The sequence below is a fragment of the Apteryx rowi genome, unplaced genomic scaffold (assembly GCF_003343035.1).
Source record: "Apteryx rowi isolate R43461 unplaced genomic scaffold, aptRow1 scaffold_3, whole genome shotgun sequence".
NCBI classification, from domain to species: Eukaryota; Metazoa; Chordata; class Aves; order Apterygiformes; family Apterygidae; genus Apteryx; species Apteryx rowi.
In genome coordinates this window covers 8,078,842-8,094,683 of record NW_020449418.1, presented here as the reverse complement: position 1 = coordinate 8,094,683, position 15,842 = coordinate 8,078,842, and the positions used below count along the sequence as shown (strand labels likewise).

Below are 15,842 nucleotides of genomic sequence, written 5' to 3'. Positions count from 1 at the left end.
AGATTTCAGCTCTCCTGTGCAGTCAAAGAAAAGGCCATCGGGCTTCTAGTATCACGGGTGCGTTACTGGGTTCTCCAAACAAGTGCCTCAGACTTGGATTACAACAAGGTTCTCAGCACACAGATCAGTCATATGTGTGAAAGCCATATCACGTGTGCATTAGTCACAGAAAGACGGGGGGGAAAGAAAAAGAGAGAAGAAGAGAAGCTGGGCAGCTTCTCCTAGTGTCGATTTTTCTCCTGCACAGCCTGAGAGTTACTTCTAATAACTGGTGTCAAAGCCATCATCCAAAACCCAGTGGCAAGAAAAGCCCAGTCAAAGGTTTTAAGGAAGGAAATCATAAAAACCCTTTCAAAGTAAGAACGTCACTCCAAAACAAGTTAAGCAAGCCCTACACTTCATTAGCTGGGCAGAAGGGATTTGGGCCATCTGATAACGGGATCTTGGAGCGCGTCAGCAAAATCCCCTTGGCAGCTATACCAGCTGCCCGTTCACCATTAGAGCGGCCTTTGCCCGGGGAGTTCCTAACAGTTTGCCGATTACCCCGTGCAGGCAAACCGCTCCTCCTTCAGGCATGGGGTTGTCTGAGCGGCACCTGGACGCAGGAGTCCTGCGAGGACAAGCACACACTTCAATCTAGTCATCCCAGGTAGCACTAGCAACTGAGATAAGGCAGGAGCCGCAGCACAGGCTGCGTACCTAACAGGACCTGCAGCAGCCTCACGCAGGCTGCAGCCGAAGTCACTACCACGACCTTCACCACCTCACGCAGTTTGCTCAACAGGTCACAGCCCCAGGCTCTGGTCAGCCCTTGGGGAGACACAGCTACAATTTAATACCTTTGCGTTTTTGGGCAGCAGCACTTACATTTCTTTGCTCTGAAATATCCTTAAACGTTCCCAATTTCATCCGAGCTGGCCATTCAGTCAGGGCAACAAAAGATAGAGATGTCAGTCAAAAGAGTCTGGATGTATTTAACTGCATTATATGAGAAGCTGGTGCTAAATGTATAATTTTAAGGATCAGCTGCACTGCCAAGCCTACCACTTTTCATGAACTTGTTTAAATATTTACATAAAAAGCCACCTTTCAAAACAATTTGTGGAGAGAAGAGATCTAGCTATCTCAGACAAAAATCTGCCTTTTTGTAAAGCGTGTACTCAGACTTTGTGCCAAGCTGCATGACACCTGCAGCTGTGGAAGCAAGAGAAAATTCCGAGGAATTTTTTTAGTGAAACCTTAAAGTGTCATTTTTTAAATGTGTCCTCTAAAATCTGATACTTTAAAAGTGGTCTGAAAAATGATATACGATGGTTTTGTGCTACCTCTTTGCAATGTGTAAAGCAAGCTTCTAAAAGGTTATTCTCTCTGTTTTTTGGGGGGAAGCGGAGGAGAGGGAACTTATGACTGAATTTGCAAGTGCAAAGTCATTCAGCTCTCGTCTGTGTTTTCTACTAGACGACCGAGAACTCGTTGGATTCTAAGTCACAGAAGCCACATCAAAGGGACCAGATGAGGAAAACACAATATTGTTTGAGATCCCTCCAGCACTGCAACACTTATTCAAGCGTCTTGAGAATAACTACACAAAAAAGGTCATCTTTTATTTTAATCCCTTTGCTACCTCCATTATATCAAACTCCATATTCCTGGATTTGCCTCTACATTGCAAACTCTGCCTTTTGAAATTGCTTGTGGACTGTTGCCATACCTCCAGTTATCCTTTATCCCAGCACTGATACCATTAAAAAGTTTTTAAATGTGATGCTCCTCTATGCATGAAGTCACATTTCTAAACAGGTCCAAGAAACTACTAACTCCTCATTAAAACCACAGTTCAGCAAAGTACTCATTTCTGGGCATGTGCCAGAGCACATGCAGCAGTTCACAGTTTGTAGAGTAAGAAATTAGTGATTTGCCTAAGTATCCTTCTGAATCGGGATTTAAATCCTCCCCCTCCCCTCAAACCCATTTTTGGCAAGTCTTACAAATTAGACAGCTTAGAACAATCAGGCAAGAAGGCCACTGGCAATCAGCCTAACGAAAGCAAAGCCAGCCTTGCATTGCTACTCTGACTCTGAGCAGCCGCAAATGGGGGCTCTGTGTTGTTTGCACAAAGAAGGAGAAGAAGTTGTGATACTCAGGAGTTTCCTCAATTAAATCAGCTTCCCTCACAAAACTGTGGTCGATTTCCAACACAGGAGAGTTTCAGGTCCTTTGAGCTCAGGTTAGAGAGTTTCCTAGTTTCTGGTCCTTACCAGCTGGTACCAATCCCGATGCTTGTTGAGGTGGTGACCCCACACTTTCTGATCTTCCCTTCACAGGAGCACAAGTTTTCACAAAACAGCAGAGCCTCTCACTTCACATATGCTACAACATTTGGGTTGTAGGAAGCGACGCGTGTGTAATGGGGCAGAGTCCACTACTATTCTGTGAAGGATCTCAGCTATTTCAGAACGGGATCGGATATGCTCCTGCAGGATCGGCAGAAGAGGCAAGCGGCCCCTTCCACTAACAAATGGAGCAGCTCAAAACCAAACCCGAGTCAAAACAAGCCGAAGCAAATTAGCAGAAGACTAATTAAGCTGCCAAACAAGGCTAATTATGTTTCTTTTCTACTTCTACAACACAACATGGCTGTTTCTTCCTGGGTGCAACATCTAGCACACTCTGGTCATTATTATGCATGCTTATATTGGAGAAAACAGCTTTAAAAGAAGAATTCTGAACTTCATTCCTTTAAGTCTGAACAATCTCAGCTTAAAGTGCAAGACCATCAGCAAGTCCTCCAGCAAAACTAAAAAAACTTGCTATTTCTCATAATCACAGGACAAAAGGTGTCGATTAAAAATGTTCTGGGAAAAGCTTGCAATGTATAATACATCCTAAAGAATGGCAGATGGGAATATGGTTCATCACTTCAAAGGCTATTTTCATCGATTTGACAGATGTATTCAGACATTCAGAAAAAGATATGATAAATGCTAGTTTACAGCACAACACTTTCAAGCTATTTACACATAAAGACATAACTATTCCTGAATTAGTAACATGTAGCCTCTAATCAAACCTTTTTTTTTTTTTAATTGGAGAGATGTGCAAAGTAAAGCAAAACCAATGACAATATCAAGCTACCTTAGCATTTTGCTTTTAGTTTTTAATACTAGGATTAGTATACAAGGAATACAATAGTTGATTTACAACCTAACAGCTATTTAAGGATCTCAATCAGGCACAGAAAATTGCATTAGCAAATGCAAGCCCTAAAGTACCTACATTTCACTAGCACAAGCTGAGAAAAACAACTTCTCAGGAAAAGAGAAAGCCAGGCTAGACAGTCTGCAGCACTGCATGAATTTTCTTAAAGCTGGGAGATTCCTGTGTATTGCTCTCGTCATGCTAGGATTGAATACAAAGGTTAACAGAAATGCCTAAACTCATGTGGGTTCCACTATCCAACACTTACTGTAACCTACTTTTTAGTATTCAGCATTTCAGTATCAATAATGCATAACATTAAAAGTAGTTCAACCCAACACAAAGTGCGGCTGAAAGGAGGTAACGCGGCTCTAAAACAGGGAGCAGCTGAAGCGTGGTGTCACTCTGCTGAGTTTGCCTTGCGACCCTGCACAGGAGGGGAGCGGCGCAGAGTCACTGGAGCTTTCCATATGTTAATCGGGAGCTGGTGACATGCCTCTGTGGAGAGGTGGTGGCTGCAGAGAGAATAAAAAGCAACACCAAGGCCTGCTTGTGCAAACTAACAGCTAAGGAAACTCTGTTAGCTTGGTTCAGCCTCTGCTGGTGAACAACCCAGCCACTCGAAGGCACGCTGGCTCCACTACACAACTGCGTGCATTCAAGAGCCCGCGCGAGCGAGCCAAATCAAACCACACAAGGCAACAGCAAGGATTCCTAGCTCGGCTTTTATTACTACRGCATCTACCTTGACTCATTACTAAGTGCTCAGTGAGCAAGCCCACATCTTCTTTTCCCCCCCTGCCCCAAGAGACTGTTCATTCTTCACCAGATAAATTATTTACCATGAAAGAAAATTAAGGTGGCCAGTAGGGAAGAGCAAATTAGAGTATGGGAGCTCATGAGAAACGGGCTGCTACAAGACAGCATTTCAGCTTTCACATATACTCCCTACCCAGCTGCTAAAGAAGCTCCATCGCCAGTTCTATTTCCGACAAGAAATGAACGGAGAACAGAGACTCCAAACCTCGATCCCTCAACCAGAATTTGTTTTACCTTCTATTTCCACTTCCTCCTCTGGTTCTCTTTATTTGTGATAATTTGTGTTTTACAAAACGCGATTCTTAGTGCAGGCATTTAGAAAGCACACTAGAAACAACAGAATTGGAACCCCTTAAAGTTTTTCACAACAAAATTTATTAGAAGAATAGTGGTTTTGAAAAGTCTAGCATCCAGTGAAAACTACCATACACAACGTTACAGCTGGGAATGTGTTTCCAAAATGACATGGTCAAATAATACAATGGAGCCATTAAATCTTACACATGCACAACAAGAGAATTAGCGCTTTGACATACAATGCAAAAAATAAATGGACCACATGAAATAAAAATTTAAAAGTACTTATCACATACATTAAGACACAGCTTATTTAGTCCAGTCAAAAAATCAGAACTGCATTAAAAAAATTAATGTAGTGCAATCAAACCAAAAACCTTAATTTGTGATCATAAGTGCTCTACTACATAAAACATTGATCATAGCAAGGAACAAAAAAATTCAAATCACACAGTACAAAAAAAATCTGTAAATAAATATAAACTACAGTACAAGAGAAATATTAAATTATACAATTCCGTCAAACTGTAAACAGTATATTGAAATGAGGTCCATAAGAGTAAAGGGGGGGGTTCCTGTTTTTTTTCCCATGACACTTGAACTTCTAGAGGTCAGAGAGAAATGCCATTTTCCATACTCTTCAAAGACTATGGGTTACATAAATAGAAAGAGAAGACTTTTTAGATGTAAAGTGTCAAATAATAAAGCAGAGGTGTTGCTGACTTGCGACTGCAAATAGATTACTGCAAGTGCAGAACAGCAGATTTTATTTTAAAGTTTCACCTCCTTGCAAACACAGCATGGAGGCCCATCACTACAGATGTTAAGTGCCAACACACGCTGAATTAGTGCTCAGCATTAGAAAAGAGACACCTGCTGAGGGTCTGGTCTTGCCAATTAGGCAGAAACGATTCCACACGCCATTACCGACTTGTACCTCTGCTGATTATCTGACAGGTTTACACGCTTGTCATACAAACACCAACTTTGGCAGAACAATTACTAATAAACTCGAAGCACTCGCGGCCCGTTGGTTTCCATCACAGTGGCCAGTGCACAGAATTCTCTAAAGACATTGCATAACTAGAATGTAGAGGTCAGACAGCCAAGGACCAGTGCTTGAGCTTAGAAGTAGTTATGGTGAAAGAGAAGCAAGAGCCACGTTAAGAAACTACCTCTGCGCTTTGCAGAAGCGGTTGGGAATGTATTTCATTTTTAGCTGCGCTGGCTAGTAGTGGCATTTTAAAATATATAAGTTTAAGATAACATATATACTATATATGTATATAATATAATACATATTATATAATATACATAGGAATTTCTTACAATACATAGCAGGAACCCCCACGCGATCTGCTCAGTAGTAATAACTGAATATACAGAATGCCACTATAAGTGTCTGAGGCACTGTGTGCTGGAGAGTAAATATGCAGCTTTAAAATCCGTTTGGCTGAGTTATACCTGGATACCTGAACTGAGTTTTAAGTTGACATTCATCAAGGATGTGCTATCAGCACGTCAAAAGAAAAGCAAAACAAAATACAAGTCACTGCTAGGTTTAAGAAGAGAGTACAAGTACCTGAATTGAGTGAGGATAGTGTGTAAACTGTCCCTGAGGGTTTTTTTTAAACAGTGTGTGTACAAGTTGGATTCCTAAGAACATTAGTTTAACTTACATTGCGGACTGATAAAATACCAATGTCTGACAATTTAACAAGTGGAGGTTAGAAAGAGTTATGAGCAAACACTCAAAACATATTTTATACATTTTAAAGCAGCAGTAAGCTGCTGTAAGCATACATCCCATCAGTACAAGCAACACATGGGACTCAGATAAAGGTTTCTATTTGCAAAAAGCCCATCATATATCAATAAGTAAAGAATATTCACCTGCTAAATTAGAATGCACCTAGTTACAGACTAGCAATTCAAGGTTAATTTTTTTTAATCAAATACTTTGCTATACTTTGCTATTACATACTAAAATTCCTTAAGCTCACTAATGCTGGTATTCTAATCTATTTTTTTTTATATGTTCCCCCTTCATTTAAGAAATATACCATTCCACAACTTAAACATTAAGATCCATTTTCAGTCCTCAGATGTAAAAAGCACGTCAATGAGTTTATATTAAAAATTTACATGGTAAAAAGGCTTGAATTTCAGCCAGAGATTCTAAATACTACTCATTCCCTGAAGGCATAAGGGAGAAAGAATCCCTACCCATTTTCCTCATGATATATTTTTCAAACTGAACATTAAGCAATGGTCCAAAATGATTTTTCAGTTTGGGAAATGTCCCTTTCCCTACCCATCATCCCAGATTCCAAACGTCAAGCCCTGAAATGGCCTATTGAAATGATTAGTTAAAATACCAGGCATGTATACATCCCCTGCCTGAGCTTCAGAATATACTGTTGTACTGTTCTTTAAAAGACGGACTAGTATCCCAAGAGAACTTGTGATCTGACCTGAAAAGCAGTTAATGATCCTAGATTGTACATTTACAATATCTCATAACCTGAAGACCAGATTTAATTAAGACTCTGGTGTTGTAACAGAAAAAGTGCTGCAGTTATTTATCCCTTTTCTGGTACTCTAGAATAGGTCAGACAAGTGCTTTTATAGTGACAGTAAAGTTTACATGCTTCCATGCGAGCATAAAAAATATCTGCAAAAATATCTGAGAAATGTAGCACCAAGTTGTGGATAAACTGAATTAGTAGCTGTAGTAGTGTTCTCATTACTTCCGAGTAGGAGAAAACTTTAAATTAGACTGTATTAGCTAATGATTACAGAAATTATTTTCTGACATTAACTTTTCCTGCTCCAGACAGAACAAAGTCTGTGTCCTAATCCCTGCTCCATCAGGTAGACTATCTGCAGAATTGTCATTCTGAGTCCCTCAAAATTCTACTTACCAAATCTGTAGAGACAAGCATGGGGTTTTTTTTGTTTGCTTGTTTTTAAGAAGGTGAATGACTATCCGGGACAGGTCAGAAAAAAATCCCTCTTCCTAGTACTTAACCCAGGAAAACAGATTTTGCAACTGGAATAACAGATTTTCATGAGGATTAAATAAAGCCATCTTAACATAAGGTTTTCAGGATTACACCTGAATGTAGGCATAATTTGACAGGACATGAAGTCCAAAACTGCTGCTGTAATACTGGTTATACAGACTTGGCCCCAGTCAAACCCAAGAACAGGGGAGAGAGAGACAGAGAGATGGACACGGGAATGCTGTAACTACTTACAGATTTTTCTGGTACATGTGGAGTGCATCTATGGATCATTCTGAGTCTACAATATCTCTCTGCTTAGTGATCATCATGGTACATCATATTTATATATTGGCTAATAAGAAAAAATAACTATAGTGATTATTGTATTTGCTACATTCAACAGAACTGCAAATAACTAGTGGTACAGATTTTTTAGGTTTCTGCAGGTTCTAATTAGTGAGTTTTTAATATAATCCAAGAGCAAGTGGAAACCTTAATAGGACCAAAACTAGTCTCAAAACAGAATTCTATAGGCATAGCTTTTAATACCAATATTAGTCAACAGTATCTACTGGTGCCAAGAAAAAGCAAGATTTACCTAGACGGAGAATACATTTAATTTCTGACACATTTTGTGGAGAAAACCAGTATGTTTCTGATCCTCATGAAAACGTAGGAAACAACCCTTCCCATTCTATCTCTAACTTCTGGCAGGGAAGATAAAAACATTGCGAAAAAGCTTTCAGTACAAGTTAATAAGTTTGCCTTCCTAAGAGTCTGGACTTGCAACAAGCGTACACATCCTTACACTGAAGAGTTAAATTCTGTCTTCACTGAAGAAAGAGCTCTTTACTTTACAGATGTAACCACGCTGTTTTTGAGAAACAAGGGAACTGCTCAGCATTCCCTTCACTCCTTGGACACTGTGTTCTTCTGCTAAGGCTCAAGGACAGCTCAAGAGAATTAATCCAAACTAAACTGAAAAGAAACATATGATAATTCTAGTTTTGCCTGCGTAACAATTGTTGCAGCTGATATAAAAAGCAATTCAAACAGAAATAAAAAGTTGTTCCAACCTATACAAAGCTTACTCAACCTGAAGGCCTCTGAATCATTTTGCCAGTTCCCGTGAATTTCTAGGGGAAGGCAATGTACTCTTCAGGCTTCTCACAAAGGAAATATTTAGACTCAAATGTCGGCCTGCCACAAGACAAAGCACAGACTATTCCTTGTCTGCTCCTAACCGGTCTAAACACAGACACAGTTGCCTCTGGTGTTTAGGAATCTCCTTGAGCACTGGAAAGCACAAGAAAAAGGTGGTATCGGAATTGCTTGAGAACTCAGAGGCTGAATGTGTTCCCTTACCAGAGGCACCATCCTATACGTGTGCCTTTGTTAAAAAGTCATTTGCTTTCTGGTTTTAATGCAAATGCAGGGTTAGACTTCAGGTCTAGCAGCAGGGTTGGTAATACGAGCATCAAAACACGCATTCTGCAACAAGAAGCAAGCAAAGGCATATCTCTATTGCTTGTTCAGCAATTTCTGCATTACAGGAAGAAATAAGAAATTCGAAAGGAAACTGTGACTTGAGCCTTTAAAAAAAAATTAGAGAATGACTGAATCTTTTGACAAATAAAATGAATTCAAATACATGTCCCTAAAACACCTATCGGAAACGTTCAACTCTTTATAGCTCAAGCATTACGGCCACGATAATGCCTACAACACTGTGGAATGAGGATCCAACTGGCTGAAAGTGAGGTAATAGTTTATAATAGGTCAGAGTTCTAAAAAAAGCACTTTTACACCGTACAAGTCCGAAGAAAAAGAAAAAAAGGACACATTTCATACATGTTGGGCTTTCTCACCAGAACGGTACGATAATTAACTCCACACCAGGACCCCTACCACACTAAGCCTTACTCATCGTCAATTATATGCTGCAGCAAAGATTTACCAAGCGACATCTAAACTTCAGTACAATATGAAACTTGATTCTTAAAACTTTATACACACAAAATATAAAATTACTTTTCTAGGATGGGGGTAGGGGAGCGGGATTCTCCTTCATGATACTTGGACTGAAAAACTAGTTTTCAGAGACTGCCACAAATATTATTCACAGTTTCTTGCTGTCAGGCTTTTCCAGCTACATCAACGTAGTACAGAACAATACTGTTAAGTCCAATAACTACATCAGATGGATGTTCTCAGGAACGAGAGAAAACTAGTGACGAAAAATACCCGAAAGGCCTTCTCCTAAAGATGTCTCGATTTTTACAGGGTTGCAGTTTGTCTATGTTACACGTTAATGCGATCTCAAAATAGCAGCAGGAGAAAAATTCCAAGCCTTATCTCCTGTCCAAGTGATCCAAGTAACATAAGCATCCACTTACCAGAAATAACATGAGAAACAAGGCTTTTGTTACAAAGACAGCAGTGAACCACACCTTCCCACACCAAAATATGGTCAACCAGGGATTTTGGCCATGCAAACTGCTGGTCAGCAGAAAATTAAGCATGCTAATGGACAAACATTAATTCCAATCATATATTTAAAATGATCTCAAATACTACTAGTTAGCTACACTGAAAGCGCCTGTAAAAAATGTCGTGAAAAATGAAACCAAATGTTAGTGATCACTGCAGCACTTAGAGTGATACTAGTCTTACGTGATGAATCACCTCAGAAAAAATACATTAGATGGGACTTCGAAACAAAAAGTTAACATTAAAAGGTGCACCTGAATATTACAGACTAAATTTACAAAACCTACAATAAGGTAAAATATATATCTTTTGAATATTCAGCAGCTTTTTTTTAAATTTGTTTTTATTTTTTGAGAGGCTCATGAAATTTTAAAAAGGGACCACTAACTAATCTCAACCATGCTTCACAAAACAATAATGGCTATTTTATATTGCAGTTACCAACGTAATGCAATTAGTGCTTAAAAAATAATCTACACTTTTTTCTTTTTTTTCCTTTTTAAACAGAGACCTTTGGAGGAAATACGGTTGTTCAAAAGCTTCTCGAAAAAGAAAGATTACCTGAATATTAAGTTATCACAGATCAAGTGTTGTGTTTAAAAGCTTTGCAGACATGAATATTACAATCTTCAGGTCTCAGGACATTTAAACTGAGAAAGTTACGCGTTTGGTTTGTTGGTTTTTTTTAAAATCCACTTTCTAACCAAAGCAAATAAAGAGTACTCAACTTCTCACTATCTATTTACAATTCTTAGCCTACAGTCTGAAATGACAAGACAAATTCTCTTTTAAAACTGCAGCATTAAAGGGTAGGCACACCATTCTTCTGCTGCACGATTGTCACCCACTTAAACATACACAGACAAAATATTTAGGTTAGTAAAATGAGCACTCCACTTACACTACAGTGAAGAGTTTTATAAAACTCAACTCATGTTGCTTAAAGAAAGACAACTGCAAAAGGTTAAACCTCTCTGAACAGTAAAACTAAGTGTTGCATTTTTTTTTTTTTCTGAACTTGCAGCAAACTTTCTACCATAACCTCCAACAGCAGATGAAACCACGTGTTTTACTGCACCTTTATTGCAATCACCAGCTAAACTGGAATGTATTGCAGAGTTTATATACTGTTACTGAGCTTCGACTGCTTTCAATGCTGAGATGACAACTAGATAGCTAAGAGGAATCAGGATTTTGAGTGCTAAAATATATTAAGGAAACAAAAACAAAAGTATACTCGGGGCCAAAAGCCCAATTCTTTTCAAGAATGAGCAGTGCATATTTAAAATGACAGCAATGGTGTGCCTAACCTTTGAAAATATTAAGTTGCTGGGGAGGGGGAGAGGCCAACAGAATCACCCGTTGCAGAGGCCCCTCAGCACCCCTAGGGCTATCTAGGCCTTCCTCCCATGAACTTCCAGAAACCACTTTCAGTCACTGACATCCCTTAATGCTCTCACACAAAAATTCCAAAGCTTCTTTTGGTTGTGCAAGTGGGAAAAAAAGTGATAGTTTATATACTTTTTGCACAGATTAAGACCAAATTACTTCTACCTGAAGAACCAGCAATTCTGATTTGGTCAAACTGTAGTAAGTCCAGTAAGCTCTACCTAGTTACTGACCACTCCCGCAGAAAGTATCAAAGATAAAAGTTCTGTACAAAACTTATCCTGGATCTCCATATAATGATAAAGATATCACCATAGTGAAAAAGACCGGGTTTGTGGTTTACGGAGTGCTTTTATGGTGTTTAAATGCTTATTCTAGCATGTGCTAAACCACTATCAAAATAGGTTAAATAAAAACAACAACAAAAAAATGCAGGACTGAGATTATTTCCTGCTACTGGCAACTGGAGTATTTAAAAAGGAAACACCCATTCATCGGGTGTTCGACCCTGACAGTATTACAGCTAGATATGATGCAGAGCCTGAATTAAATCAGGCTACCAGTGTTTTACTTCTTCCCTGAACATTAACAAGCTCCTTCACTAATGTGGATATTTGGGCAGACTACTGAGGTTGTAACGTTTGAGATCACTGTTTTGTTTTTTGTGGGTTTTTTTTTTTGCAAGATCACAGTAGTTTGTTACACATACCCTCCCCCCCCTTCCCCAGATTAGAGTCATTTAAACTAGTTGTTGGAACCACGTAGTTTAGTAAACTCAGAATCAAGTCTGTAAAAAGTGTAAAGGTCACAAAGAACTATAGTTCTGTTAAAATGAGGCATACCCTAATACATCATTTAGTGTACCCTGACTGCTCCTGACCATGAGAAGCTTGTCTTCCGTGAGATAAGGCTACATCCTCAAGCAGGTGAGTCTAAAATATCACCCTTCAAAAGTATCAAACAAAATTACAGCGAAGGTAGTGTTACAAAGTAATTAACCAACCTATTCTGAAGGTAGTGTATGTCCGTTTTCCCTCCCCTCCCTTCCCCTCCGGGTGAGCACTAAGCAGACTGCAAATAGTAAGTACATTTCATTTAGAAAAGAAAATAGCGGAGAGCCTAAGTAGACCCAATTGATTATCCATCTAATATACAAATCTCTGAGTTCAAGAGAGGTACCATTCCTAAATGACTTGATTTAGCTTAAATCTTTCAATCAACTGGATCAAAGAAAAGGAGGAAGAAAGAAAAAAAAAAAGACTTTTGAAGCATTTTGAAGAATGACAGTCTGATTCTCAATCAAAAAAGCCTGGTTTTAAGAGAGAATCAGTTTAACCTAGTGGACTTTTTTCTATAAAGGCAAATATGAAAAAAAAATTTTTTTAAAAATCCAACAACAGAAGTTCAGGCAGGCTCTGCAGGCAAGGTGCCCACTTCCGCAGATCCGCAATCTTTGTGAGGTAACTCAACTCTCTAGTACAGAGAAACATGCAAAAGGCAAAAGAAAAAAAAAAGAAAAAAAGGGGGGTGGGGGGTTAGTGGACAGGTAAAGGAGGGGGAACTGCACCATACCAGGCTGGAAAAATTTACAAGCGTGACATTCAGAGCACACCTTTCACCTGCGTCCACACAAGTCTCTGTTAAACTGCAGAGGAAAGAGTGTTGCAGTAAATAGAGGAATCAGGTGCGCTCAATGGTGGTTGAACTATGCAGTAGTGCTCACCCAGTTTGCAAAGTAATTGGCACTCTACAACATCCCTACTCATCTTTCAATTCATTTGCACTTTGTGCTGCTTCTCCCTGGGGATCTAATTCAATCTTTACTGAAACATCCTGCCCCTCCGACCTCATTAATTTCATTTTTTTCTTTGGAGGGTTTTTCAAAGTGCCCAGCCTCTCTTTAACTTTGTACTCCAGTGTACTGTGGGGGATCCCATAAATACTCTGAGCTTTGGAAACACTCATTTTCCCGCTCATAACCACGGAGATTGCTTCCTCCAGTATCTCGCTGTTGTACTGTCTGTATCTCCCTCTTTTCTTCCTAGGTTGCTTGGAGCCAGGATCTCCCTCTTGATCTGAGGTGGGATATGGCTGTCCAGAGGTAGACTGCTCAGCATCTGAGCCCCAGGAATCTGGTCCAGCATCCAGCAAACTTCTCCTGTTTTGTTTTGGAAGGATAGCCCTTAACTTTTTGCTAAGCGCGCTCTCCGTTTGTGAACCCATTACCAAAGAGCTATAGCTGTACTGGTCACCAGTGCGGGACTCCCATGAAAGGTCCATGCCTCGAACTTGTGGTATCTTTAAATCCACAGGAGACGAATGGCTCACGTCCTTTTTCCCATCCTGTTTAGTTTGAAGTGCCATTTTTTGAAAGGCAGAGTTTTCTGTAAGAAAAGGAAGGTCACTGATGTTGCTGAGTGCACCATTTCCCCTGAATTTCATGCGGCTGAAATTGAATTCGTAGTGTGGTTTTGCCCAAGAAGCCTCCCTGGATAATATTAAGTGCTGTCCATGATTCTGTAGTCCAGATGGCCCATGGCTGGCAGCCGTAGAAAACTGGTTTCTGCTCAGCAGTTCTTCACTAATCTGGAGTGATCGAGCCAGCGGAACTTTAAGAGATGTGGAGTGGCCATAACCTTCCCTGGTTCCATCCTGAAAGCTTCTCGGAGGTCCCCCATCACCACTCTGTAGTCCCTCCGGATGGTGCTGGCTGGGTCTCCCAGGTCGCCTAATTGGATGGAAGGAAACTGATGTGAGCAGGACTTGCACAGGTAGGGAGGGATGGGTGAGGGGGCCACTCCTTTATTAGAAGGCCTTGCTTGGGTAACATCACTTTTTGTGTTATTTATTTTTCTCTAATTTTTTTTTTTATTTTTATTATTATTTTTTATTTATTTAAGTCTCAGCATCAGTCAGTTTTAAAACTTGTTCGCAAAAAAGAGAAGCTTTTTGGGCAAAGAAAAAAAAATGAAACCTGTTGGCTGGTCTCTGGTTGGGTTCACAAATTCTCGGAGTAGAAAAGACTTCGCGCAAGCGTCTGAAAATAGCACCTTAATTACAAAGTAATAGTCAATCTCCATAGATCTGTACACAACTGTGTTACTGGTGTGACGTTACCACTAAACAAGAACAGTAATAAAAGAGTAAGCCAAAATGCAACATATTCAACATGCAAATATGACTGCCACCTGCAGTATCTACACATAGGTGGAAACCTTGGATGATATTTATTTATATCATATTGAAGAATTGCTGCTCAAAATAAAAATGCTTAGCAGGCCTCAAAGATACTGTTTGACTTTCATTAAGCATCAAACATGAAAGCTGGGATACTGCAGACCACAAAGAAAGACACTGCATTACACTAGACTTACCAAATTGCTCTCTCAACCAGTTACATACATACATGCCCCTGATTCCCATTCGATACATGGCATGGCTAGAAGAAACAACCCCTCTCCCCACAAGTTCGAACTGTAAACTTTAGTCCAGATACAGGGTTAATAGCAGAAAAAATGGTGTGCATTTTTATCATTTTCCTTTCACCTTACGTCTTTTTTCTATGACACAAACTACTACTACTACTGCAGATAAACATATGTATTTTAATATTTTGCTTGCTTAGGCCCTTCTAATAACTGAGTCACACTGGCCAGCAAACTATTTAGTTTCCAAAACCACCCCCAAACTTTTCCATATTCAAGACAGAAATTAATGAAGAGACTAGGAAGCAATAATATTTTTATGCCTTGGGTCACTATACTGGTCTGAAGCCATCTAGATAGATCAACCAGCCTTATTTAAGGATAGGATAAGCACTATTGAAAAGCTACATTATTGTTTTGACTGTCCCATTTAGACTGAAAAAATCTTTAGAGTAAAAACGTATCCACTGAAAGGACCTGACATGTAACACACACAGCGCTTAATACGTATGCTGGTAACTCCCCTCCAGGATTTGATAGGTCTTAGTTGAAGTGGGTGACGAGTCAACATGGATTCGGAACAAAATCCAAAAGAAATGAGTAAGAGGCAGCTGTTTCAGGTAACTCTCTCAAACAACGTGCATTCCCTGCCTCTTCTACAGCATGTACTAGCATTAGAGTGTGCATCAGTGTTTCTGCACCTAAATAAAGGTCACATTGGCAGCTAACTAGGAGACAGAGGGTCCCCCCCCGATCTCCTTGATGCTGAACAGACTGCAGTCACCCTCATTGACCACACACCTGCACAAGTAACTACAGGTGCCAGTATGCGACATCTTTTCCTGATCCACAGAACTAATCAAGACAGTGCCAGATGCTGGCCCTGTCCTCCCCRTGTATTGGACTTTGGCCCTCACTTGATACACAAACAAAGTACAAAGACTACACAGCCTTGGCGGCTTCTACTGTCCTCGTAAGAAAATAAAGCTCAAAATAACCTTTCTGAATTGAAAGAGAAGAGCTGGTAGGGAAACTTTATGCTAAAGAATTTTTTTAGAAGTACTAATACTGAATGTTAAGCAAGGACTGAAGTATTACTAGAAATATTAAGAGAGAAATGTAATCTTGAAGAGGAAGACTGAGATACTAGCATTTTTCCAAAGACAGTTTAAAAAGTTAAATAAGTTGTTAGCAGTACAGGAGGGAGTGGATGGGT

At 39.7% G+C, this 15,842-nt stretch overlaps 1 protein-coding gene across 2 annotated transcripts in view; it reads right to left on the bottom strand.

Annotated features, from left to right (window-relative positions):
• Positions 1-4,369: 4,369 nt before the first annotated feature.
• Positions 4,370-15,842, bottom strand: part of LCOR (ligand dependent nuclear receptor corepressor) — a 46,381-nt gene continuing 34,908 nt past the window's right edge. For both annotated transcript variants that reach the window (XM_026069565.1, XM_026069564.1), the window contains one exon: positions 4,370-13,929. In XM_026069565.1, coding sequence (XP_025925350.1) covers positions 12,960-13,929 — 970 coding nt within the window. In that variant the 3' untranslated portion in view covers positions 4,370-12,959. The remainder of the gene's footprint in view (positions 13,930-15,842) is intronic.